Here is a 27,935-nt window from a genome sequence, read left to right as displayed (position 1 = left end):
CATCACTGATGAAGCTTAGTTTAGCTCGGTAGGTAATTCCTGATTGAAATTGTTTATCTTTGAGAACTTTTAAGATTGGGCTCCAAGCTCTCCTAGCCTGAAGTTTTCTGTAGATAAGTATGCAGCTATTCTAATTGGTCTTCCCCAGTAGGTAGTCTGACCTTTCTTGCTGACTTTAGGATTTTTTCTTTTATATCTACTTCGTGTAGGCAAATTACTATATATCTAGGAGTTGGTCTTCTCATTTGCTGTCTCTTAGGGGTTCTCTGAATCTCTTGTGTTTGAATTGTCATGTCACTGACGAGATGAGGGAAGTTTTCTTGTATAATTTCATGGAATATTTTTCCAGGGTGGTCTCTGTCTCTCTATCTGCCTCAGTAATTCCAATTAATCTTAGATTTGGCCTCTTGAAATAATCATTCAACTCTCAAAGGTTTCATTCTGTTTTTTTAAGCTTCTTTTGTATGTTTTTGACAGTTTGGGTTAGTTCCACATATTGGCCCTAAGATTCTTTCTTCTGCTTGGCTAAGTCTGCTTTCCATGCTTATCAATTTGTTATTTATTTCATTCACTATATTCTTTTATTTGTTATCTTAGTTATCAACTCCTTCATTGCTTCCTCTTGTCTCTCCTCATTTCTATTTATTCTCTCTATTAATGTCTTGATATCTGGGTTTGTGGTTTGAGACCAATCATTATGGGGGCTCTTCATTGTCTGTGTTCCAAAGTCTGTATTCTTAGTGGTTGACTTTCCAGGGGTCTGTGTGAGATCCATATTCCCATATTCTTCTTTTGGTTTTTCTTTATTTGTGTAGATTTCCCCCCCCCTCAAAACCTCTTCTTTAATTCTGTTGTTCAGGGATGGGAGGGTAACTTTTACTTCCATTTCCTAATCACCTGTTCTTCCCTATGTACATCCTCTGGCTTTGTTTAATTCTATAGCTTGTTTGTGGGTGGTGGGCTCCACTTTTTGCAGTTTTGAGATTAATTTAGGGGGAGCTGTGATTGAGAAACTATCTGCCGATCCCAGTATCCGCTGACTGGTGTGTGGGCCCCCTGGATCCCACTTCTCACTGCCTTATAATCTGTCCATGCAGTGGGGGTATATGTTTGCCCCTTAAAAGCAAAATGAGGTAAGAAAAAGGAAAAGAATAGAGAAGGGAAGGAGGAGAATGAGAGGAAGATGGAGAGAGAAGAATAAGAGGGAAAACAGACAAGCATACCAACTAACAAATGAAAAGAGACACAAAGATGGAAAAGATTTTTAAAAAATACAGGCAATCGTACAAACACACAAACCTACAAAAACCCTTCAATTGATGTACTCTCCCTCAAAAATACCCATACACAAACAGGAAGTCTAAAAAAACCCAATAAAATAACAGAAACAAAGCAAGTATAAAAATGTAATCAAAAACAGAAAGAGAGAATAGGAAAAGAAAAAACCCACAAAACTGAAACAAACAATAAAAAAACCAAACAGAACAAACAAACAAAACTTGCTCTGAGACAGTTTCTGTAACTTCAACTTCCTTTCAGCTCTGGTCTCCAGCCCCTCCTCCTGCTCTCAGCACAGGCTAATAGGGCTGCTCTAAGTGTGGATCAGATGCCCCATGGACTATTGTGAGAGGAGAATGGGTCAGATATGGACTCACCCAGCCTACTGCTGTCAACTCTCAGATCTGATGTGTCTGTGCCTCTTCCAGCATGAGGGAAGGGCGTCTGTCTCTCCAGGTTTGATGACATAACCTCTAGGTCCCAGATTGGAGGCTGGTTATAGCTGGGTGGGGCAATTCAGGTCTCTACCTGGTCCGGGACAGAGAAAATGGCTCTGACTGGCCTTTCCTCACTGCTGGTGGGGCTCCTCTCCAGCTCTCCCCATCTGCTCTCTCCATGGTTCTGGGGCTCCAGCCACTTTGCTATCATAGGTGATGGTGTGGACCAGGATCAGGTGATGAGAATCAGCTGTGTTCAGCAGGCTTTTCTCAGGAGAGCCCCAAGAACAGCAGACAATCCTGCGCACGCCGGTGGCTTCATTCTCAGAGTGGTCTTATCATTATATTTTTTTTATTATTTTTTTTATTTTTTTGAGTTGGAGTCTCACTCTGTCGCCCAGACTGGAGTGCAGTGGCCACTCCCGGCCACCGCAACCTCGCCTGCTGGGCTCCGGCGATCCTTCCGCCTCAGTCTTCCGAGTAGCCAGGATTACAGGCGCGCGCTACCACGCCCGACTGACTTTTTGATTTATTGTAGAGACGAGGTCTCGCTGCCCAGGCGGGTCTCGAACTCGCGGGGTCAGGCAATCCACTCACCTCAGCCTCCCAAAGGCACGGGATTACAGGCTGAGCCACCGAGCCCGGCCATCATTATTTGTTAAAACATTTTTTCTGTCCTTCCATCTCTCTCTTTTCCAATTACTTCTTAAGTTGTGTACAGCTCACTGATGCTCTGTTCTTTTCTTTTTTTTCATTTCTCCCGTGTTTCATTCTGGATAGTCTTCATTGTTAATGCCTTCAGATTTACTAATATTTTCTTTTAACATGTCTAATATGCCACTAATCCCATCCAGTGTATTTTTACGTAGTTGCAATGTTAGCATGCTCATTCAATCCATTATAACAACATTTTTTAATGTTGCTACCTAATCTTCACAATTGCATTTTAATGACAATTATATTCCATCAAATGAATATATTATAATTATATTACCTGTATCTATATTGTTAAGCACTTTAGTTATTTCTTCTTAAACAGAATATATGAAACATAATTGTCAGACAGGGCATTTTCAGAGGATCTTGACTTTGCCTACTAGCACATGACTCCACAGGAGTAGAGATTACAGGTAAGGCCCCTGACTCAACATGTCATTGCCTCTCTCTCCAAGTCCACTGTGGCACAGTCAGTTAAATCCTGTCTGTAGAAAAATGAGAAGAAAATAAAAACATTCCTTTTAATCTGTCACTTCATTTCTTATTCCTCATGTAGTTATATATAGAAAGACTTTTAAAAACAGCTTAGAATTTATATTTTTAGTATACATTGACATCTCAGTTTTTTTCTAATTATTATTTGTGCTTGGTTATTTTTAGGAAAATTGCTATTCAAGTCAAATACAGCATAATGCAGAATTCTTTATCAGTACCACCAAAAGATCAAGGTAAGATAAGCCATGCTGTGGAAAATGGCATGTGTGTGTTATAAATAGTCTTTAATTGATACATTTAATGTCACTGCCCTCTAATCATAAGGTGACTTTTTTCCTAGATTTAAAAATAAAAATTATATATAAAAGTGTGTTTCCTTTGGTAAATTACTTGAGTGGAGGATGTATCTGCTTTACTATGCTGATAGCTCCTTTAGAGCAGGGCCATCTAATTCCACCCAAAACTCACAGAGCCCAACCTACTAGCTAGCGATTATCTGTGGTACTAATAGATGTCAATGGAATGTAAAGTATTGGTTCTATTGAAGCAGAATTAAATAGGTGTTTCAATGAGTTGAAGAACATATGCATATACATTGACATGCATGTGTGCATGCATACATGTGGGGGAGGGAGATTAGTATTTGCTTATATATTTCTTTGATTTTTTTTTCTTCCCATACTCATTTAAAAAAGAAACCAGAAAGCCATTTTCTCTATATACAATTTGTAAAAAGTAAAATTGTGATTTCTTCAACAGGAACTTCTGGAGCTTCCAGAAAAACAGTTTACAGGTGGAAGTAGAGTTCTTTCTTTATAAAGAATAAATTAAATTGTCTGCACTGTAAAGGATGAACTCTAACCCTTAGAAGAAGTACAAGTCTTTCTCCTGCCCCTACCTAGTCTTTTGTACACAGAAGAGATATTTTAACATGTGTGAGAAAAATTATATATTTAATGATGCAAAATTTGACTGCCTTACTAGAAGATGTAGTTTTTAGTGAAAGGAGGGAATTTGCTATAAAGAATCCACAAGCGGGGCTCGGTGGCTCAGCCTGTAATCCTGCGCTTTGGGAGGCTGAAGTGAGTGGATTGCCTGAGCCCGTGGGTTTGAGACCCACCTGGGCAACTTGGTGAGACCTCATCTCTACAATAAATCAAAAAAATTAGCTGGGTGTGGTAGTGCGCGACTGTAGTTCCAGCTACTTGGAAGGCTGAGGCGGAAGGATCGCTGGAGCCCAGCAGGTCGAGGCCACTGCACTCCAGTCTGGGTGACAGAGTGAGACTCCAACTCAAAAAAAAAAAAAAGAATCCACAAATGGAGCAGACACTCTCTGATCTCCCTACCAGTGAAAAAGGTAGTGTCATAACTCTTAAGAACGTGGAATCTGGATTTGAAACTCAATTCTACCACTTAATTGTGTAATCTTAGGTACCTCACTTGGCCTCAGCTTTCTCCTCTGTAACTGTGTAAAATTAAGGTAAGTTTCATCCCATAGGATATGTGGAGACTAAAGGAGATAATATATGTCAATCACCCAGCATATTGTTGATTGCATAGTAGGCACTTATAAGATGGTAACGACTATTACTCTTAGTAGTTGTTATTAATAACTGGGCTCTTTCCATCTTTGGAGCCTGGTCAGTGAAATGCACTTGAGGCTGCTTCTTGCTTGGGATACCTAATGGCATTCGAAGGCCAAGCATGATCCAGGGGACACATTGGAAGTAAGACAGGAGTAGACCCCTTGGCTTGGTTCTCATCCAGCCATTGGGACAAAGGAAAAGTCAGAGTCCTTAAGGAACAAAAAATCCAGCCTAGAGTGCTAGCCATTTTCTTAAGCTCTCATTCTGGTTTTTGTGGGGTTTTTTGATGTTTTTGTTTTGTTTTTATCCTTCCCCATCTTCCTCTCTGTCTAGTGAAAGATCACTAAGCTGGGCACCAAGGTTCTGGTCATTTTTCTGCCCTTCTTTTTAGGCTCTGTGATCTTGGCTAAACCAGTAAATCTTAGTCCCTTCATCTTTCCTATGAAGATAATAATTCTTGCCCTGTAACAGTCAAATGAGATGAGGTACAGTCAAGTCTCATTACTTGTGGTAGCTATATTTTATAAAGTCACGGGAACACTAAATTAGCAAATACAGAACCATTGTTCCTGTATTAGGAATAGTTAGGTTCCTGTGGGCCTCTGGTCACAACATTTTTGTCAATGATTAATACATAACCTTATTTTATATATATTTCTGTTTAAAGATACCTTACTTAATACATATTGTTAGTTTTTTTTTAACATTGAACTCACAGATACAGCACTGTAACTTATGCCTGAACAGAGCTTCTCTAACACAAGTATTTCCTCCATACAGCACATCAGTCTTCTTGTGTTTAGGAACACTGGACAGCATTTTAGTACTATGAGGGCTATAACTAAACAGTGAAATCACCAAGGGAAAAAAAAACTCAAAATGCAAAAAAGTGACAAAAAATAGACCATGAAAAAGGACACTGTTTACAGTTTGAGAATCGAAACAAGAGAGCAAAGCATTACCTTGTTCAACTCCAGCTGGGCATGTGCATATCAGGTGGCTCAAATTTTCCCCTGCTCTGCACATGTCTATGAATGACCATAAAAGTATCACAAGTATTGCTTTTGGGTTACAAATAAATTTTAGCAAGTAGGCAAATTCACAAACAGAATTTGCAAATAATGAGAACCTGCAGTGTATGAATGCGTCTTGTGAAAACTCTCTTAAAGCACAGTCGAAATCTCAGGATAACTTGCAGAATGTAAGTTATTTTGGATGACACTTGACTCAGATATAATGACTGTGCATAGTCAGTACTATTAATTTCAAGCTAATAAAGTAATAAATATGTTATTTGAAAGTGACCATAAGTTTTAGCTCAGTAAGGCTACGGAAAGAAAACTATTTCTGCAAGTTCTGTGCCTCTCCACCCCTCACATTTCGTGAACAGTAGCAAGGAGGACCACTGTAATTTGATGCTTTGCATTTAATGGTTAACATTGCTTTGTATCCTCATTATTGGGCAAAAAATCATTTCCCATGTATTGCCAAAATATTGTGTTTCCAAGTAAGTGTAATTCATATGGAAACATTTTGATCTTAACAAGTGGTATAAATGCTGTTCTTAGACTTTTGGTACCATTTTATGCTGCAGACCAAGTACAGGTTGACATTTTCAAGCTGGTTTTGGTTAACTTGTTAATGTTGGAAATTGGAACTTTCCGATGTAATAACTTCTGCAAAATACCATTGTGCGGTATTAGTGTGTTATGCTGTTGACAGAAGAGCAAATGGAAAACACATACCTATAGAAATATCTTTGTAGAACAAAATGGAGATTCCCTGGGTGGCCTAAAACTTATCAAGTAGACATTATATGGAAGTTATTTTCTTATTTGGGGATAAAATATTAAAGTGTGAAATATTCTTAATAGTAAATTCAGATTATGAGTATTTTTGTTGTTATAGCCATATTTCTAGTGCCTAAAAAGCAGGCTGGTAATCAGATATTATGGGCATATATCAATGTCACTGTGGCCGTTTGGCAGCAGAGTTTCTCAGAAATTCCAATTAGCCATGTAAAAATATTTCATAGCATCACATCTCACTTTGTCAGAACCCCTGCTGTCTTTATATCATTAACATAAATGCAGGTGCAAATAGCATTTATGTACTTTGATAGAAAGCAGTTGGAGACATTTCACTGTGGGACACAACACTTTCAGATTGTGTACATCTGTTCAAATAATGTATCCAGCCCCAGTTACATGAACACAAGGATGGAAACATCTGCCCCTGAGACCATTTGCAATATAGCAGATGCTTACATCTTTATTTATGCAGATGGTTGGTGTGATGAGTTGAACAGGGATAAAAAAGCAAAGTAGTTTGACAGGAGTATTTAGGATGTTATACAGGCCAAAAATACAGGCTAGGCATTTTTTTTTGTAAAAGTCTAATAGTAAGGAATAGAAATTCATAAATCAATTTATACTTTTAATAGAGTAAACATATTGTTCTTGTCTTTAAATTAATTGGCGTCAAAACCCTAAAACCATTCATAGAAGTTCCAGCATTCAACTTATATTAATTAGGAATAGCAACTTATGATTATTTTGGTTTTGATAAAGTAATTTTAAATGATTTTGAATGCTGTTTGTTAAAAGATTATATTTTTAAAGTGTTCTGTTTTTTAAAACATTATTTACTACCAAAAGATTCTTATGATATTTCTTATAATTGAGGGAAAAATATAAATGCTATTAATTTGAATATTATTTATGAGATGTTCAATAAATGGAAATGCAGATTAAGTAAGATAGAAGTGTCTAAAACATTCCATATTTATAAGATGGTTGTCAAGCACTTTATTATCTAATGTGTATTATAATGTTGCCAGCTACTGAAATTTTAATGACAATTTTTTTATTAGGATGAATTACCTTTTAACACTTTAACACTTTATTATTATTATTATTATTACTTTTAATAGAGACAGTGTCTAGTTGCCCAGGCTGGTCTTGAACTGTTTGCCTCAAGCAATCCTCCCACCTTGGCCTCCCAAAGTGGTGGGTTACAGGCATGAGCCTCTGCACCCAGCCAGAACCCTTTTATATTGATCCGTCATATTATATTCTCAAAGAAACAAGGACAAAAGGAATTTTAAAAGGAATAAAAACCTAACAATAAAAAGCAAAAAATATTTTGAGATTTGAGTTGTTGTGCTGCTTTTTTTTTTTGCCTTGTCACCCAGGCTGGAGTGCAGTGGCATGATCATGGGTCATTGCAGCTTCAATCTCCTGGGCTCAGGCAATCCTCCCACCTTAGCCTCTTGAGTAGTTGGAACTACAGACGCTTACCACCATACCTAACTAACTTTTTAACTTTTTATTTTGTAAAGACAGAGTCTTGCTATGTTGCCCAGGCTTATCTCAAACTCTTGGCCTTAAATGATCCACCCTCTCCCACATCGGCCTCTCAAAATGCTGAAATTACAGGCATGTGCCACTGCACCCAGACCAGGTTTTATTTTCTACTTTGATTCACACACATATGCATAAACACACAATCAAAGACTTTCAAAAGAGATAGGAAGTTAAATTTCATCTAGTTCAATAGTTCTCAGACTTTTCAGTTTCAGAGCCCCTTTACCCTTTCAAAAATTATTGAGGACTCTAAAGAGCATCGTTTGTATGAGTTATATCTTTCAGTACATATCATATTCAGTGATTAAGCAGAAAAAGTATGTATTTATGAATTCATTTTGCAGTTGCAGTTAAGCCTAACATAAATAACATAAATAACGTAGTTTAATGAAATTGACTATATTTTCAAAACAAAAAATTAGAAGAGTGGCATTGATTTATATTTTCTGTAAATATCTTTTAAAATCTGGCTTCATTGAAGACAGTTTGGGTCTCATATTTGGTCCTGTATTCAAACTGTGATATTATTTATGTGAAGAAAATCCAGTTTAGTAGCTAGGAAAGGACAAAGTATTTGGGTAGCCTTTGCAGATAATTGTGGATATTTTGTATTGGCACTACACCAAAATTTGTCAAATGGTAACTATTTAAAGTATAGCTGTGATGTGAAATTTAAAACCATGTTCATGTCTATTTTGTATTGTTACATTTTGGTCTGTCATTATACCTGAATGAGTCATACATGTAATGTCCTCCATTGGTCATTTAGAAAACATTAGTTCACTGAGTTATGTAGATCTTCCATATACTTCATTTACAATATTTTTTTTTTTTTTTTTTGAGTTGGAGTCTCACTCTGTCGCCCAGACTGGAGTGCAGTGGCCGCTCCTGGCCACCGCAGCCTCGACCTGCTGGACTCCGGTGATCCTTCCGCCTCAGCCTTCCAAGTAGCCGAAATTACAGGCATGCGCTACTATGCCTGGCTGATTTTTTGATTTATTGTAGAGATGAGGTCTCACTGGCCAGGCAGGTCTCGAACCTGCGGGCTCAGGCAATCCACTCACCTCAGCCTCCCAAATGCGCGGGATTACAGGCTGAGCCACTGAGCCCGGCTCATTTACAATATTTTAAAAATCATATTCATTAACATAACCGCTGGTCTCCTCAAAAGCCATTTAAGTACTGGGAAGCTCAAGCTGCTAGTGGTGAATTCAAGTTTTTCAAAATTCCAATTGCCACTTGAAAGAATAGTTTTTATCATTGGCACCGGAGTTTTTTCAGAGTTTTTTCTTGTAATGACAAGTCAGAGTTTTTTCTTATAATGACAAGTTCCATTCATTCATTTTGGGGGAAATGTCTGCCAGATGCCCAAGTCTTAATATGTTCTTTCAACATATTTCAACCTACATCTGTTAGATGTTCTTCCAAGTAAAAATGGTATTCCATGAAAAAAGCAGCTGGGTCAGCGTTGCAACTGAATCTAGAGCTGTTCCTCAAAGCAACAGTCATACTTTGTAGGCAGCAAGTGTGCACTTTGTGCTGTTTCATCACACAGAATATCAAAAAGGCATGTCCTCAAAGATCAAGATTTAGTACACCTAACATTTTGCACTGCCTTTCTGTAGTTCTACTGTGAGAGCACGATAGTGAAGAATGTAACTGCTTGGACAGTTTGCTGACATGGCCTTAATTCAGGCTAAGTTGCCAGAGAAGTTTTACTTATCTCATTTGCCTTTTCAGTGCAACCAGTGCAAACATCAACACAATGGAAAAGGCAAAGGACTTCTTAATATTAGTGTGAAAAGAGTGTTGGGACTGTCCCCAAGCTTCTGAGGACCATACTTTGAAATACTCTGACCTTGTCTAATCCTCTCTTGCTAAAGAGAGGAAACAAGGGCCAGTAAGGATTAAGGATTATTATCTTGCTCAAGTTCATTCCAGTAGTAAATAGAAGAACCAGAGCCAGACCTCTGCTCTCTGTCTTATGTATTAATGTAATTTGTCTTGTTTTTTTCTGAGGAATTTCTTCCCTTACTCTCCCCCCACAAAATTTTTCAGATCCAATCCATACACCGTAGCACTGATGTTTTATCAAGTTGACTAAGGGATCACACGAGGAATTTAGAAATTCTTTTAACATTTTTAGACCTTTATTTCAGTCCTAATGTTCTTTAGTGACCTCAGTTTTAGAAGTAGGTGATATGGGATTAGGAAGTATCTAAGAAATTTGTATTGTTTTTAAAATGATAAAAGACCTTCGTAATTATTGTTTCCTTCATTTCTGCTCATCAAAATACTACTTTTTCGTGCTTAAAAGTGTCATTAAACTTATTTTGAAATTGTTGCTTTAAAATATTTACATCCCAGTATATGCCTGATTTGGTCACTGGAAGCTCTGTGAAAGGCCACAGGTATGGTGGTAGGGCATTATAATTCACTCTGTGTAAATTCCATTAACTATGTCTCCAGCAATCCTGCTTTAGATTTCAGTTAGAAGATGGAAGTGCTCCCTGTTTTCTAACAGATATGCTTTCTGATTAGAAAAAGGTTGGTCAAAACGATCTTTATTTTCTCATTGCTGAGATGGATTATGTGGCACTCACCAGCCACTGGAGGATACTAACATGTAAATGAATAAACTGGTTTTGGAATACAGGGAGAACCAACTGCTTTTGTGCCAGACAGACATGAGTTCAAATCCATCTCTCATTTTGTGACCATGTAAGAAATACTGTTTCCACATCTATGGACTGGAAATGCTAATATCAAGAATTGGTGGAGAATTAAGTAAGATAATCAATTAAGCATTCATTGTAACTCCTGACTGGGGGCCATTTTAGTAGTTCATAGTGGAACTGAAGGATTCTAGGTGTTTGAAGAATGGAAGATAATGAGTAGAGACAGAGTATATGTACACATCTACAGTAAATCCTCTGAAAATTAAGAAAAGGAATATGATAGGGCCCAAAGGAATCTTTATTCTTTTTATATCTGTATGTTCAGCAAAAGCATAGGAGAAAGCATGTCAATACAGTTGAGAGTTATTCATTCACTCATTTAATAAAAAATATGCTGTGCAACTGCCAGATGCTGATCTAGTAACCAAGGTCCTGGCAGTTAACAAAACAAGCCCCTGCCTTCTTGGAGCTTACAGTCTAGTGGGAAGAAACAGGTAATATAATATCATTATAAAGGTCAGTACCATGAAGGACAATTAAAGCAGAAAAAGAAAACAGCAAGTGATCACACAGTACTGAGCAGCTACTTTCAGGTAGGGCCTCCCCAGGAGGGGCTCCCCAATGATGCAGGACCCCCAGGCAGCCTGGAGCGGAGTGCAGAGTCCAGAACAGAGTTGGGAATACTTTATTCCTTATTCCAGGATGCATATTTGCTCTGCATTTTAATGTTTTTGAGACTTGAGCTAGATGTGTGTTATATTTTCTTCCAACCCCAGGGACGTTTTTATAAATTTATTTGTATGGTATAACCAGAGACAAAGAGTTTAGAAGCAGAGGGACAATGAATACCTTCCCACTTAATGACCTCTTTTTTTTTGCCATGGTCAATGTCAAAAATCGTGGATAAGAGACAGATAGCCCTGAGGGCGGGGTGGGTGGAGGGAGTGTGCCTGGGTACCAGCTGAAGAAATCTGGGCTCTTCCAGTGAGGAACTGATTCACTTGTTAGAGACAATTGAATGGATTGTAGAATGGGTTTTGGGACTTGAACCTTACATTTACAATATTGTCCATTGGTTGGGTTTCTCTAGCTCTTGGCAGCAGGAAGTGGGGAACACAAGATGGGAGCCAGTGGGAAGGTTCTATAGGACAGCAGTGGGGTGAGCCTGTGATATCAGGGGCATGTGCTTTGATGATCAGCCGTGAGTCCAGTTCTGTATTCAGGAGTATCTACCTGAAGGTGTACACTATCACACATGGCCTTGAGGCAAGGAAAATGGAAGTTAATACTTACATATTCCTAACCTGTAGATGCAAGTAGATGTTCCTTTCAACCAGGTTGTGTAGTTGTCAAAGGACAAAAAAGATACTGCTGGAGAAGAAGCCTGGCAGAATCCAAAGAAAAGGGATTCCAAGTGGTTGCCACAGCTTTCAAACTCTCCTGTCTTTGTACTGGCTTATGTCAGAATCTAATCACATGAGCTATGCCTCAGACCTGTAGATGCTATCTAACTCTTCCACAGACAGTGTGGTCAGCTCCACAAAAGTAGCTACTGCAAATCTGGTGACCTTAGTACCAGTCCTTGCCAGAGACTTCATGTTCTTATTTTCTCCACTATTGTAGGTGTTCTCTCTGTGTCAGGAAATGCGTGCCTTGATTAAAGAAATAATTAACAGTCAAGACTTACCAGCAGAAGTGTTAGGGAATAATTAGCTACATAACACTTTACTTCTTAAAGATTCATGACTGTCCACCCTTGTGCATTTGTACTTACAAACCTTGAACTATTTGACGTAAAAGCTGAAGCATAGAAAAATGCACAGCAAAAAGTGTTATAAATCACTCTGAGTTGAAGATAAATCAGAAGTGAAGATGAACCATCTGTAAAACTCTACTATAAAGCAGTGAAACAGTTAATCCATTTTTAATGCAGTTTGTACACTCCTCAAAAATACCTCTTTTATAAAAAGTAAACCTACTTTTGAAATTACAGTATAAAAATATCTTTGTGATTCCAGCCCCTTGCTTTTAACTATAGTGTTGTGAAAACATTGTGATCTCTACCACTTTAGTTTCATAATCATGATGTTTTGACCAAAGGCAAGAAACTCCCAACCTTCTGCATGTGTCCTAGTTTAATGGTTCCAACTGACTGCACATTCTAATGTTGAAACCTTATCTTTCTGTTTATCCCGCTAAGGAAAAGGTTTTCTTCACCAACTGTCGTCTTGTTAGTCATCTCAGATACTTAACTGTTCCAACTGCTATTGAAAAATAAAATTTAAAAAGAAAATGGGTCTGTTTTTAATGTACTGGTGGAAGATTTCTTGCCGTGAGATATTTGTGCAGCTCACTAAAACTCTCTTGCAGGAGATACTTCCTTGTTCACCAGTCCTATTGAGAAACAACTGCCTCCGCAAATGGCCTCTCCCAGGAAGACAGTGTGCACAGGTACTGTTAATGGGTGAAAAGACATCACATGAAGAGGTCTGCTGCTTTTACTATGTTGAGAGTCTGTTATCAAGATCTAAATTTAACCATGTAACTCAACTGAATATTCCAGAAATACTAACAGCAAAAAGAACAGTGAATGAATGGGGTTATTTAAACATCTCAGAAGTTTCCATTTGTCTTGCTTAGTGTCCTTAGAAGGTCATTATCTCTCAGTTTACTTTGTATGCTACTCAGTCATTCTTAGATTTGGGTAAAGATACTGACTTGAAAGTTTTGTAATAATGAGTAAAAGTTTGTACATGTACATGCTACAAATTATTTTTGTCAAAAGATAAACAACAACTTTATTTTTCTAAAGGTGTTAAAAAAAAGTATTTCATATGGTTTTCAACTATTTTTCATCAAAAGTACTTCAAATCAAAACAATTTCTTCCAGAAATAAGAGCTAATAAAAGGAGCATAGCTAAAATGAAGAAGAAATTAACTAGCATTGAAAATTATTAAAGTATATTTTAAATGATAAAGCTTCTAAATCTACTTTTAATTTGGAACATTTTAGGGCCCCAAAAGAATAGTTACTTCAGTTTAACAAACCACATTGTGTTACTTTTTTCTTTTATTGCCATCAATATTTTAGGTAATTGGCTTTTAAATTCTTTCATAAAGAATGCTTATTTCCTCTTGCTTCATGACATATAGCCAGCCCTCCATATCAGTAGGTTGTATGTCCATGGATTTTACAAGCCACAGATTGAAAAACAAATATTTTTAATTGCATTGATACTAAACATTTACAGACTTTTTTTCTTCATCATTGTTCCCTAAATGATACAATATAGCAACTATTCATAGCATTTCCATTATTTAGGTATTAAAAGTAATCTAGAGGTGATTTACAGGAGAATGTGCTCAGATTATATGCAAACACTAGGCCATTTTATCTCAAGGATTTGAACATCTGTGGATTTTGGTGTCTGCAGGAAGTCCTGGAACTAATCCCCCAGGGATTCTGAGGGTTGACTTTATTTACATATCTAATTTATCCAGTTTAGGACTATATCCCTTTTGGTACCAACTTTTCTTTCTCTTCTCAAGCTATCTTAAACTTAATTCATAATGATTTACTTGGCAAAATACTAAAATCTGTTACAAGTAAGTACCTTCAAAATTCTAGTTACTAAACCTCTACCCACTGTGAGAGCCCACATATTTTCTCTCTTGAATTGAGAAATTGCATGGTCAGTGCTCTCACATCCTCCAGGGATGTGGCAAATGTCCCTATCCCCATCGTAGGCCTATCCTTCCTTACTAGGCCACTGTTATCTGCACTTACCCCACTTCCTGAACATCTAGTGGAGTGGTTGCTGTCTCCCCTTGCTAGCTTTAAGAGCAGCAGTTGGTCTCACTACTCAGAATAAACAAAAGTAGGAAGGAGTGTCCACATAAGACAGTTCTTTAAAATGAACATATGTTAACTTCTAGTCCTGTTGAATTGTCAGTCCAATTAGCACTTTGTAGACAGGGATACAAAAATTTGCAAAGTTAGGAGGTGGGATGTGAACTGGGAATAAGAGAACCTGACAAGATGCATCAGATGTTAGGAAAAGTTGAGCTGCCAAGGTGGGTGCCAGGAGAAAGGCACCAGCAAAAATATCCATTGTTACTGGGAGCATTATTTACAAGTATAGGGTCGAAGGAGAACTTCCTCCCTGCCTTCTGAAGGTTCACTAAAAATCAACTGACAAAAGGCATACAAGAAAAGGCATAGGAAAAAAGTCATACAGTTTTATTTAATCAGTTGTTTTACATTTATTTTGGAGACCCACTTTGATGCTTTTAGGCCCAAGTATGTAGTTTTTTGGTTCACATATGGATAGCAGCACATGTAGAATAGAAATATACTAACAGACTAAGTGGGGAGAAGGGAAACCCAGCAAGGCCTAATTGTCCAGGTTATTCCTGGCCTGTCTAAGCAGCATTCCTTTCTTCTGGGTATGGGTCAGAACCCTCTCTGGAACGGGGAGTTTTAGGACCTGCAGTCAAACAGGGTAACTCAGATAATTTCTTTATGGCCAGTTTTTATACAGAACAGTAGGACAATATGTTTGAATAATATTTTTAAGTTTTATGGCTGACTTTGGGGAAAAGTAGTTCTGGTTTCTATGACCCACCTTGGGGAAGAGGGATTCTAGTTTCTGTGGGTAGCCACCAGGAAAAATGAGAGGCTAGAGATAAAGCGCAGGAGAGGGTCAGAGAGAAACTTGTGCTTCTGAGGCCTTCATTTTGGGGTTGGGGTATTGTCTTCTGAGCCCCAACACAACAAAGAGCCATTTCTTCTTCCTTTCCTTCACTTACCTCACAATAGAAATGCCAGTTTAATAATTCAGAACTTTCTCATATGATGAGTGTTCAAGATCTGTGCCCTTTATTTCCCACCAAAAATAAATATCAGGAACCTCATACGTTCTGGAAAGAAAAGGTAGAAAACTGATGTTTGCTGAGCATCTAACATGTGGTAGGAACTACCCTGGCACCATCATGAGTATTTTTGTCATTTAATCCTGACAGTGACCTTTGTGGCCAGATACTATTATGCTCATTTCAGAGTTGATAACATTTAGCAGAGAGAGTGACTTGCTGAAGGCACAAGTACATGACAGATCCATGAGTTGAAACCAAATCTGTCTAAACCTGGATGACCATGCTGTGTATAATAGCTTACAGACAACATGCAGAAGTGGTAAAGCCCTCGGAGTCCAGTGGCCCAGATTTGAGTTCCAGCACTATTACTTCCCAGCTTAGAAATCCTTACCTGTAAAACAAATAAAACAGTAATTCCTAATGCAATATTGTGGAGATTAAATGAGATAATGCATGTGAAGTATTTTGTGCAGTACCTGACACATAAAACATTACTTACCTTTGAGATGATATTAAAGAAACAGCATTGATTTAAAAACAAGAAAACAAAAAAAAACTCAGTTCCTCAGAAAAATGACAGTCTCTTTCCCCCACTAAGCTAGGTAATGTTTGCTGTTTGACAATACAACTCTTAAAGGCCTGGGCTGAGTGGATCATGTCACAGTGTTGTTAAGGAGGGGAGTTAGCTGAGCAGAACAAGACAGGTGTACCAAGGAGAACAGCAAAACTAGACTCAGGATACAAGGTATCCGGTTGGGAATGCACTTGTTTCCCTTGTATTGTCTCAAATTTCCTGAAATTTGGATCTAAGATATGAGACTCTAGGAGGTCTCAGTGCTGCAGGTACATGAACTAGAAATGACGTTCGGCATCCTGAGTCCTCAGAAACAAAAGAGCACTTGTGCCTATTGCCAGTACATTTTACAGTGCACGCTCTATGGTCTACGCTCAATAAATTCTTGTTGATTCTGACTGCTGTTTCAGATCCTGGACAGTGGCTTGGGGAGAGGGTAGGCAATGGCTAAAATGTGTTTATAGATTTTTCAACAAAATTAAGTTGAGTTCTCTTGTGCTATGAGACATTTCTTTTATCCGGGACTTCTCTGGGGTTTTACCATATTTATTTTAACCAGAGATCACGTTGGGAAATAGTTTGAGCACCAACTGAAATGTATTATTTGAAAGCCAAGTGGGAGGAAAAACAAGGATGCCAACAAATAAAATTGAAAATAGGGGTTTTCAGTTTAATAAAATTAAAACCTAAACAACACCTAAAAGTTTTGGCTCTTTAGTGTCTAAGACTTGGCAGCATTCTCATCCTGAGCCTGGATCCAAAGGGCCTGTTTCAAGAGCAGGGACACTCCTCTTTCTCTGCCTGCCCCTTCCACACCCTTAGCAGTAGGCTGTGGGTCCCAACAGATGGGATCATGGAACTTTGCCCAAACCAACGACCAGATGAGCAGGAACAGCTTTGTTTAGAAGCAACAAAGCAGGCTTTGGTTCTGCCAATGGAAATCAAGGAAGTGAGTTGTTTGTGGCTATCTAGAGAATTGCCTCATGTGCTTGTCTCTTAATACTATTTACTCTGGCTGTGCTGTGAAGCTGGGTTAGACATTGACACCTAGTGCTGTTGAGTCCTTGTTCTTTCCTCTGCTGTCTCTAACATGCAAACCATGCCCATCAGAGCCAATCTTTTGGTGGTGATGGAGGAGGGGGAAGTGGATACACATTGCACATTCTCCAAACAAATACCCGGCAACTTTTCTGGATTTGTCAGAATCCTATGGATAGTAAGTGGCAAATTCAACTAAAAAATCTGTTTTTGCTTTCAAATGACTATTAATTTTCCATGAGTTCTCTCTAATAAGTGACTTTCAGAAAGAATCATTTAATGGTAATAGAAATTGTAGGATGTAATCAGCCATTTCTATTTCAGGCTTCCTTTCTTTCCCTCCTTAAAATTCAGAGATGGTATTAAATGCTGGGTATAAGTAAGGAAACTTTGTATATGGTCCTCCCTGCCCTTTGAGGGGAGAATGAAGAAGAGAAAGGTCTTTGCTTCAGATTGGAATGGGACAGATCTGGGTTGTATGAACTTTGTCATATTTACTTAACTTCCTCAAACCTCATTTTTCTACATCTGTAAAAGGGGAACAATAATACTTGTCTGCACAGTTTAAATGAGGATTTAATTAAAAGTCGTAGCATGGATTCTAGACCATTATTCAGCACCTCCTAGTTTCCCTTTAATCACAGATCAATTTCTCACCAATTGTAAATGTCACATTTCAAAATAGTTTTTTTAATGTGTTTAATATATTTAAAAACAGCCCACATTTAAAATCCTAATATTAAGTATTCTTGTTGAATATTGTGCAAAATTAATTTTACTGAGTGAGCCTTTTATGTCTTCAGTTAATAAAAGTCCATGTTTAGTACCTGAGAGTCCTGTGAGTCTCTTTAACTGTGTTATGGGTAATTTTGCAGGATTTCCAGAAATTATGAATGTCAGTGGAAATTTCTACCGCTCATTATTTAGTGCATAGTTGTGTAAGATCTGTAATTTAGTAGGTGCAGGTGAGCGTTTTTAGATCACACCATCTGTGAACGGCCTTGTAAATGTAGTGGAATAAACCACTGTTGTAACTACATTGCCAAGAAAGACTTTCTACAATCATATTCTCTTAGTGTTTTAGCTTTAAAAAATTTAATGATATTTTTAGCTTCTCTAAGGACTCCTGCTGTTCAGACTACTTAAAAAAAAACTGTAGTTATTCTAGCATAACTGACCTTTATTGCAAATTGCGTTGTTTTATCTTAAAGAACCAAATGTTTGGAGGAACAATTCTCAGGACTCCAATTGTCCTTGGGAGGTAATAAGCTCTAATACTTCTCAGTAACTTTGGGGGGTAGTTATGCACTGCCTGTTAGATTACTAGATTACTTCTCTGATCATCAGCAGTTTTTGTCATTAAGTAGTCAAGGAAAATAAAAGACATATGCCATTATCTGCATGTATATCGACAGTCATTTATGTGTAGACTCACACTCATCATGAATATCCTGAAAAATACTGCTTTTAAAAACCAGTTCAGATCAAGAAACTTTCATTTTCCTTATTCATTCAACAAATATTTATGAGCAGTCCTTGTGCCAGGCACAGAGGATAGTCAGTGGGAAATAACCACCTATCTCATTCCTGACTTCTTAGTCCCTCAGTTCCCTCCACCCAGCAGAGACCACCAGTAATACTGGTTTGCTTCCTTTCAGAGATATTCTGTACTTATACAAGAATATATTTGTATATATGTATATCTTCTCATTTTCAAAATCCAAGTGATAGCATACATCTTGGGGAGAATTCTATATCACTGTAATTAATTCTTTGGTTTTACTATCACATAGTATTACATTGTATTGTATGGTTGGATGATTATTTTATTAGCATCCTGTTGGTGGACATCTAAGTAATCATTCTGTTTTTGTGGCTTTGCCTTCTTTTTCCTGCCTTACTTTTTTTTAGTCAGGGTCTCACTCTGTCGCCCAGGCTGGGCAGACTAGAGAGCAGTGACACGATCACTGCTCACTATAGCCTTGACTTCCTAGGCTCAGGTGATCCTTCTCCCTCAGCCTCCCAAGTAGCTGGGAATACAGGCACATACCACCATATCCAACTAATTTTTTGAATTTTTTGTAGAGTTGGGGACTCGCTGTGTTGCTCATGCTGGTCTCAAACTCCTGGGCTCAAGCAATCCTCCTGGTAATCCCAAAGTTCTGGGACTACAGGCCTGAGCCACCATGCCCAGTCAGCCTTGCATTTCTTCTAACACATTGGTTCTATTTCCTGTCCTTAATGATTCTAAGAAATTGAACTCAACACTACCTTTGTGGAAACCCTCAGAAAGTATGTACTTTCTGATAGATCCAGGCAAACATAAGTCAGTTAAATTTGTTCAATAATACCTTTGCTTTTCATCCCGCACATTCTTTTTGATTAACTTGTGATATTGATCTTGAGCCAGTTGATAAGCTTTCCTACTCCAGCATACACTTTCCTAAATTGCAGAGAACTTGAGGAAATTGGACACAGTTTGGCAGACACCATACCTGTCACCTAGCTTTTATCACTGAGGTGGCCCAGCCTGCTCACAAGGATTGGTATTCTTGCTGGGACAGGCTAGTTGCCCTCAGGAGTGTCCTTTACCCCCAGATCACAGTTGGCCTCCACTGAAGATCTGTCAAAGCACAGTAACTTTAAATGTATCATAATTAGTTTATTCCCCTTGCTTTGGCTTTACAAAGTATATCCAGTTTCATTTCTGGAAACTTTAACTGTCAGATGGTTGCTTTCTCATACTTGGTCATAAAAAATAGAAAGCCCTTTCCCAATGTAAGTCTTTAGAGATGTTGAGGTGACCTTGACCACTGTTATTGCTTCAGCTGTGTCTTCTGCTCCTTGTTATTTCTGCACCTCTTCATGTTGACGGTATCGTGTGCCACCTCTGAGCTTCATTTTCCATTTCTAGTTGTTCTTCCTGTCTTCACTCTAATCCCACCCCCCCATCCCCATTCCACGGGTGTCTGTTTTCTTTAAAGCAGTTTCTTCTGCAGAGCTTTGACTGTTTCAGTTTACACCCCAGCAGCACAATTCAGTTTTTTTGTTATTTCCTCAGATGGTTAGTCAGTCGGCCTCACCCACCCCCTTTAGTTTAAAGAATTTGTTATGTTACTAACCTGTTTCCTAATTCTGGCAATGAATAAAATTTTTAAAGTTCCATAGATATCGCCTCTATTTCTTTTTTAATTTTTAAAACTTTGAAATGTTAAAGGTCATTTTTAGATTATGTTCTTTTAGCTCCATATTTTAGAAAATCTCTTAGGCTCAATCTGTAAATTCTTTATTTCTCTCATTGATCACTTTATTGCCACTTAACTAATTTAACAAAATTTACTAAATCCCTGCCACATGCTGTACACTGTTCTAGACCTTCAAGACACAGACAAACTCCCTGCCCTCCAGAAGTTCATTCTTGTGAGGCAAGGCAGACCATAAATGTAATATTTTAGACAGTGCAAGTGTTCTAGAGAAAATTAAAACAGGAAAAGGGGGTGGGGAGGTCAGAATAGGGGTAATAGTTTTAAAGTCCGTGGCCAGAGAAGAAGCTTACTGGGAAGAGGCTACTTGAACAAAACCTTGGAGCAACTGATGCAGCAATTCCTGGGGATTTACTGAGTAAAGAGTGTTCTGGGTAGCAGCAAGTGTAAAGGCTCTAAGGAGGTGCATGTCTGGCAGGAGTAGGGAACAGCATGGAGGCCAACATGACTGGAGGAACTGAGCCAAGGAAACACAGTGGGGAGGCTCCCAGGAGCCCGATGGCATGAGGCCTCATAGGCCATTGCAAAGATTTGGGCTTTGACTCTGAGTGAGATGAATAGCCATCAGACAGTCATTTTTAAGAATGTGAATGAGTTAATAAGTCTTGTGCTGTGATGTATTATTGTTACATATTATTTCAAGAGGTTTTATGACTGATTAAGGACAAAAGAGCCTTTGTTCTAACTCCTCTTTCAGTAAATGTTTTCTGCTCAATTAGGAGTAAGAACTAGATGCAAGTGACCCAATATTTTCTCTTCTATCCCTTACCCATCCCAGATATGTTGTGTAAATGCAAAGAACATCATTATTGTTAATGTAATTATTTAATAAGCCTTAGATAACTTAAGGCTTTCTGTAAAATCTTTCCATCCTGATTTAAAATATTTATTTACAACCAAACACAGTACTTCTTCCCAAAAAAGGTGAGAAAATGAGGTTTAAAATTTTTTTTTAAATATAAATTTACAGGATATGAAAATAGAACTTAAAAAAACTAAAGTTGGCCGGGCTCGGTGGCTCAGCCTGTAATCCCACGCCTTGGGAGGCCGAGGTGAGCGGATTGCCTGAGCCCGCGGGTTCGAGACCCGCCTGGGCAACTTGGCGAGACTTCATCTCTACAATAAATCAAAAAATTAGCCGGGCGTGGTAGCGCACGCCTGTAGTTCCAGCCACTTGGAAGGCTGAGGCCGAAGGATCGCTGGAGTCCAGCAGGTCGAGGCTGCAGTGGCCGGGAGCCTGCCACTGCACTCCAGTCTGGGCGACAGAGTAAGACTCCAACTCAAAAAAAAAAAAACAACTAGAGTTGTATAAGAGGAAAAAGCAAATGTAGCAGTCCATTTAGGTGATTATTGTGAAGTGATTGATCCATCAGTTTACCTGTGAGCTTCATGACAGAAAACTAAGAAGGAAAACAACAGATGACATAATTATCCTTGTCAGATTTTTCCAGATCATAACAGTAGTCCTTACAAGCTACCCAGTAAAGTATGTTTTGTAACATCCTTTTTCTTCACCAAATACTGATGAATTTCTAAAATAGTTTGGTCAATATACATTTCAACTCATTCCTACTACACTACTTATTTATTTTAGGAATGTTATTTTTGATGAAAGAAGCAACTTCCTTCTAGAATTGTTAATCATGGATGATTTTAAAATTTTCAATTGTCTAGTTTGCTAAATTGTCAGCTGCCTACCTGTGTACCCCTCACACAAATAGTCCCTTACCCACAATGCCAAAATATAAAATACTCTAACAGAAAAACTTATCAAACTCATTCAAAGGAGAAATCCTGAACTGGAATAAGACCATTTAAAAATAATCACTTTTCCTATTTATTGTAAATGCTCACATATTCTGCTATAGAATAAGCAGTAATAGGTTTTGTGGAGGTTCTGTAGATTCTGCCAGCTGTTAAAACATTTGCTATATATATATCTTACTATTTTTCTAAAATTTGGAAGTATAAATTCCAAAACATACCTTTTCCTAACAGTTTCGGAAAAGAGATTGTGGACTTGCAGTAGCCAATCCTTGGAATAATGTAGGTGCCTAGTAAATGTGAAGTGAAGTGAAGTTTGATTACTATGTGGTACTCAAAAGTGAGAAACTTTTCTGCATCCAGACCTTGTGACCTTGAGGCCTCAGAGAATAAAATAGATTATTCAGTCCTTAGAAGCAGGGCACCAAAATGTTTTCTTAATTGTTCTCTTAAAGTAGTAGTAATTGGTCTTGGGTCAGGATAATAAATCCAAGGAGAATGAAATGTTATTCTGTCAGTTAAAATTGTTCCGATTAATATTCTAGAAGGTGTTTTTTGTACAATTCTTATATTTTTTATGTTGCCTCTGTATCTTTACTTTATATACTTTGTATCTTTATCACTTTATATATTTTTGTTTTTGTTCAACATTTTTTAAAGGTGTCACATCAGCTTTTTTAATACTGGTGATTTAATTGCAAAAGCACACATAAACAGTTTGAAAGGTGTGAGAAGAAATTCGCAAGTCGCATGGGGAAAACAGCAACAAAGCTAGCATTCAGTCTGGAATTCATCCACTGTGCAGAACAAATTACACTGCCAGTGGGTCAAATGGTGTATCCTGAAATTGAGTGAAAAATGAGTTTGATACAAGAAACATTTGTTTCATACAGTGGGAAATATCAGGATGAACTGAATATAGGCTTTACGCCTAAATTAAAGCTTAAATTTAATAGGGAAAGCAGGACACACACACACAGAGAGAGAGAGAGAGAATAAAATATACAGCAGAACATGCCAGAAGAGAGATTTTGCACCCTGGGAGATTAGGAAAGGAGGTGGGTTTGCCCTGGCTTGTGAAGATGAACTGAGTAGGATGAAGAGAATGGATTTGCAAGATATACAGATGAGAAAGACAGAGGCTTCACTCTCAAGTGGTGTTCAGTAAGGAGACACACATAGTGTATTATGGAAAGTGGTAAACATAATGGGACTGTGGGACCATAGAGGACTATAACAATCCTTGGAAAAGTTTGGCAGGAGTTGACCTTCAAGCTGGTCTTAAAGGACACAGGAATTTACCAGAAGGGTAAGAGATAGGCTGAGGAATCAATTCTAGGCAGATTGATAGATGCTTGTTTGAACTCGCAACACTACAATAACTTTTTATGTTGTGTCGTCATTGCAGGTGAATCAAACATCCCTTCTGGAACAATACAGAATGGGAAGGGTTTGCAGAATAAGAGTCAGTTTAGGACTATTGCACCAAAAATTGTGCCCAGAGTCCTGACATCCAGAATACTGCCATGTCATTCACCATTACCCTCAGATCAGGTGAATCTGGGACCTTCCATCAACTCCAAGCCACTGGGAATGTCTACTCAGAACTATGCTCTCATGCAAGTTGCTGGCCAGGAGGGCACGTTTTCTCTTGTTGCTTTGCCACATGTTGCCTCAACTCAGCAACTTCAGAAACCTAAAGTGCCCCTGCCTGAAAACTTTAAACTGCCTATTCCTCGCTATCAGCCCCCAAGGAATAGCAAAGGATCAAGAAAGAAACCCATCCTGAGCTCTCCTGAGAGTGACTGTAGCAAACCTCCTGCCCAAACCCAAACATCCCCTTCCCCACCTGACCACCCTGAACTGCCACATAAACCCAGTCCACTTGAGCAAGTGCCGTCACTAGAGCAAGCCCCAGCTAGTGTTGGCACAGCCGTGCTGACCAGTGGAGATGACCATAGGAACTTGAGACCTCCAGTGACCAACAGCCATGAAGATCTAAACTCTCCTGCCATCCCAACATCCTTCACCCTAGAAGATTCCTCTGCCCAGGACCTCATGACACTTTCAGGGAAAACACACTTTGCAAACAAAACATCTAGTAGACCTACTGCTGTCGCCAGTGAAAAACTTAAAGAACAAGTTGATCTTGAAAAAGCCGTGACCAGTTTATCACCAGCCATTCTTGGCAGTGCAATTCAAATGATCTCTTCCTTCCCCAAAGGGAAAGTGCCAATCCTCCCCTACACAAGAATGAAGACAACAGAGGTTTACAAAATCAAACCAGATGCTACCATTTCAGGTTTTTCTTCACCAGGGCATAGAGCAGACTGTGATAAGATATCCTCCATCACAGAAGGCTTTAATGCAGCCACCAAAATGGCCAGCAAGATACCTGTTCCACAGGTGTCACAGCAGAGTCCCTGCGAGAGTGCCTTTTGTGCAGCCACCAAACTAGATCTCAGCCACAAAACAAAACTGAACGGTGGGGCAGCAAAGAGAAGAGGGAGAAAACGAAAGGTGCCAGATGAAATTTTGGCCTTTCAAGGAAGAAGGAGGAAATGCATCATTAAGTGTAGAGATAATAAAGAAAGAGTAAAAAACGATCCCCAAGAATCCAGAGACCAAAAACCTGGAGCTATGAAAAAATATCGTAGCATTATGCCCAAACCTGTCATTGTCATACCTACTTTGGCTACCCTGGCTTCTCCTGCAGCTACACTACAATCCCAAGCGCTTGGGGGCCCAGGACAGGACGTTTTCTTAAATAGTTCACTCACTCCAAAATACCTCAGCTGTAAGCAGGACAGCAGCCCTTCCCCTAAACCCAGCTCTGTGTTCAGAAATGGATGCTCTGGCATTAAGAAACCTTGGCACAGATGTCATATCTGTAACCACCACTTCCAGTTCAAGCAGCATCTTCGAGACCACATGAATACACACACCAACAGTCGGCCTTACAGTTGCCGGATTTGCCGCAAGACCTATGTGCGTTCTGGCAGCCTGAGCACACACATGAAACTGCATCATGGCGAGAACCGGCTGAAGAAACTCATGTGCTGTGAGTTTTGTGCGAAAGTGTTTGGTCACGTCCGAGTCTATCTTGGCCATCTGAAAGAAGTGCACAGGGTTGTGATCAGTACTGAACCCTCCCCCAACGAACCACCACCCGGGGACATGCCAAGGAACAGAGATACCAGTATGCGAGGGTTGGAGGAATCACTGGAGAGGTAAGTGCCCAAGGGATGGAAGCTTGGCAGGAAAGTCTGCTTTGATTTGGGGAAGAGTCAGATTTCATATTCAGCTAGATGAGTTTCTCAAACATCTCTCCATTAAGATTTCCTAGTCTTATTTTCCCTAGTTCTGTGGAGAGTGATCTTCTCCTTGGTTTCTGATAAGTTCTAATTTTAAATTACACTACCCCATTTAAACCAGGGCATGATTTGAGGTACTCTGGGGTGACTGGGTGAGAGAAGATTATTTTTGCATTTGAAAATGAAATAATAAATTATTGTGTATAATTCCTGATAGTCTTTATAAGTAATTTTCCCCCAAAATCATGACCACAGACTTTATCTCTAAACAGCATCACTGTCCCCAGAACTCAAGGTGACCCATGGTGGGGACTCAGGGTCTGCTGTGTAGACTGTACCCTGAGTGCCCACGCTTCATGCTCTACATTTGCCCTGTTTTTCCTGTCAGGTCAGGTTAACTTTTTTCTATGCCATTCCTTTTGCAGGCACTGCCTTCTAGTAACAAACAAATAAGCCAAGTCATTTGAAACCCTGGCCAGCAGGTATCAAAACAATAGTCAACCAGGGAGCACCCTCAGGTTGTACTGCGTGTCACTCCCCATTAAGGTGGCAGAGGGAGCTTCACTGACTTTACTTATCAGCACCGAAAAACAAATCTTTTCCTGCACTTTATATTCTCTGCCCTTGTTGCTTCCAGCTGTCCCCATTGCTCTAGATACTTTCTGTTCAGTTTTGGCTTACTCCATCATATTCAGTAAAAACAAAGGTATCTATCCTACTTCTTCCTTGCTTTTCTATAGTTTCTTAGGCGTTTCTGTCCCCTTTCAGACTTCTGTGCTTTTCACTAATGGACGAAGAAACCTCACTTCTTGTTTTCCTGTAGTTCCTGTAGTTAGGTTTTGAATTTTAGGCAAAATGTCCAAACTGCCTGAAGGGCTCAAGGCTAGGGAGAGCCACAGTGGTTGCTGTGGGACAGCCACCTTCAGCTGAACCAAGTTTTCCTGTAGCACCTCCCTTGGTGTCAGCTAACTCTTCCATGTTGATTACACCTCTTCCTGTGGTCACCAAAGACCCATTAGCTCACCTAGGGGAGATCATGAAAGGAAAGACTCATTGATTACAGCATGAGGAATGTGTGGGCCAAGCAGGAGTGACAGTTGGCTCACTGTAGCCTTGGTGAAGGGCTTCCCAGGTGATCTGTTTCTTCCATCCTTTGTATGTATCATTAGTGGGTATACTTCAGGCCCCCGAAGGACAGGAGCCAAAAGGAAACTCTCTACTTACATTTGTCCATGAAAACTTATGGCATTTTCTTTGCCCTTTTCAGAGAAAACAAGTCAAGCCTGGAAGAAGACTTCTTTCTAAGCCAAGCAGACGAAGTCAAATTGCAAATAAAATGTGGCCGTTGCCAGATCACTGCTCAATCTTTTGCTGAAATAAAGTTTCATTTACTTTATGTTCATAGAGAGGAAATTCAGGGCAGGCTACAGGAGGGCATCTTACCAGGAAGCAAGGGAACTCAGGAAGAACTGGTGAGGCACACCCCTCCTGACTGGAGACAGCAGCCCGAGAGAAGGAAGCCAGGGAAGCCTCGGCCCTCCGAGGGGGAATTACATGCATTTCCTAAACTCAGAAGGCAGCTCCACCTTCACCATCAGGATGGCGTGGAAATACTCAGGGAAAATGCAGGAGCCCCACCAGGAGCTAATGTGCCAAGGGAGAACCGCCAGGGCCCAGAGCGTCCTGGCCTCCACACTGTCCTCCTGCGGTCCCACTCGGGCTTTAACTGCCTCCTCTGCACACAGACACTGGGACAGAAGGAGGACCTTCTCCTCCACTGGGAGCGCCAGCATAACTGTGAGGACCCCTCCAGACTGTGGGCCATGTTCAGTGCGTTCTCCACCCAGGGAGTCATTGAACTTTCTGGTGAAACTGGGACGTGGTACACAAAGGCCAGCCAGGGGTGAGGAGAGCACGCTGTCATGCCCCTCAGAGCTTTGTATTTCTGGCAGGGTGTGATCATAAAGGTTAGACAGGTTGGGATTGGCATGAATGAACAGAAGTGATTTCTGTACATAGTTTTATTTTCTTATGAAATAAAGTATATGTTCTAGATGCATATTTTTCTAACCATATGCAGTCTTATTTTAAAATTCTGTGTACTGACTCTTAACATCTTATACTTTATTTCAAAATAAATTAAAAAGATCAAAATTTGGAGATTGATATGTAGACGATTATAGGCTATTCTAACATAGTTTTCTGCAAAAGAGTGTGTGTGTGTATGTGTGTGTGTGTGTGTCCCTTTTGTTCAGATGTCTTTTGCTTACATAGATTGACAGATGTGCAAAATAGCCAGGTGGCAAACCCATTTTAGTCTCAACCATAGTATCAAGTTATATGGTAAATGTTGATGTTTATTAAATTTTCTGGTTTATTTGAATATGCTATAGAGTAGTATTTTTATAAGACTGTCATCTACCATAATTTAAAATCCATGTTTTCAGAACTTAGGTTTTTTTGGTAATTTTGCTATACTCTTAAAAGCGCATTGCCTTGAAGATTAGTTGTTGGCAAGTCTTATAGCTGTAGTGTTCCATATCAAAATAAG

General features: G+C 39.2%; 1 protein-coding gene across 1 annotated transcript; it reads left to right on the top strand.

The window, feature by feature from the left end:
- The first annotated feature begins 3,106 nt into the window (after positions 1–3,106).
- On the top strand, positions 3,107–27,538 carry ZNF438 (zinc finger protein 438). Its single transcript, XM_008071248.1, has 4 exons — positions 3,107–3,160; positions 12,927–13,007; positions 23,479–25,300; positions 26,652–27,538. The coding sequence occupies exons 1-4, from the start codon at positions 3,124–3,126 to the stop codon at positions 27,289–27,291; spliced, it is 2,580 nt and encodes an 859-aa protein (XP_008069439.1). The 5' UTR covers positions 3,107–3,123; the 3' UTR covers positions 27,292–27,538.
- Positions 27,539–27,935: the final 397 nt, after the last annotated feature.

Source organism: Carlito syrichta, unplaced genomic scaffold, assembly GCF_000164805.1.
Source record: "Carlito syrichta isolate Samal-C Ts95f unplaced genomic scaffold, Tarsius_syrichta-2.0.1 Scaffold314254, whole genome shotgun sequence".
Classification (NCBI taxonomy): Eukaryota; Metazoa; Chordata; class Mammalia; order Primates; family Tarsiidae; genus Carlito; species Carlito syrichta.
The sequence above is the reverse complement of the archived record's forward strand: the minus strand, read 5'-3'. Positions and strand labels throughout refer to the sequence as shown.

Coding starts and splice junctions, on each gene's coding strand:
- ZNF438 (XM_008071248.1), top strand. CDS start 3,124: ATGCAGAATTCTTTATCAGTACCACCAAAAGATCAAG. Junction 3,161..12,926: donor AGTACCACCAAAAGATCAAG/GTAAGATAAGCC, acceptor ACTCTCTTGCAG/GAGATACTTCCTTGTTCACC. Junction 25,301..26,651: donor TTGGAGGAATCACTGGAGAG/GTAAGTGCCCAA, acceptor TGCCCTTTTCAG/AGAAAACAAGTCAAGCCTGG.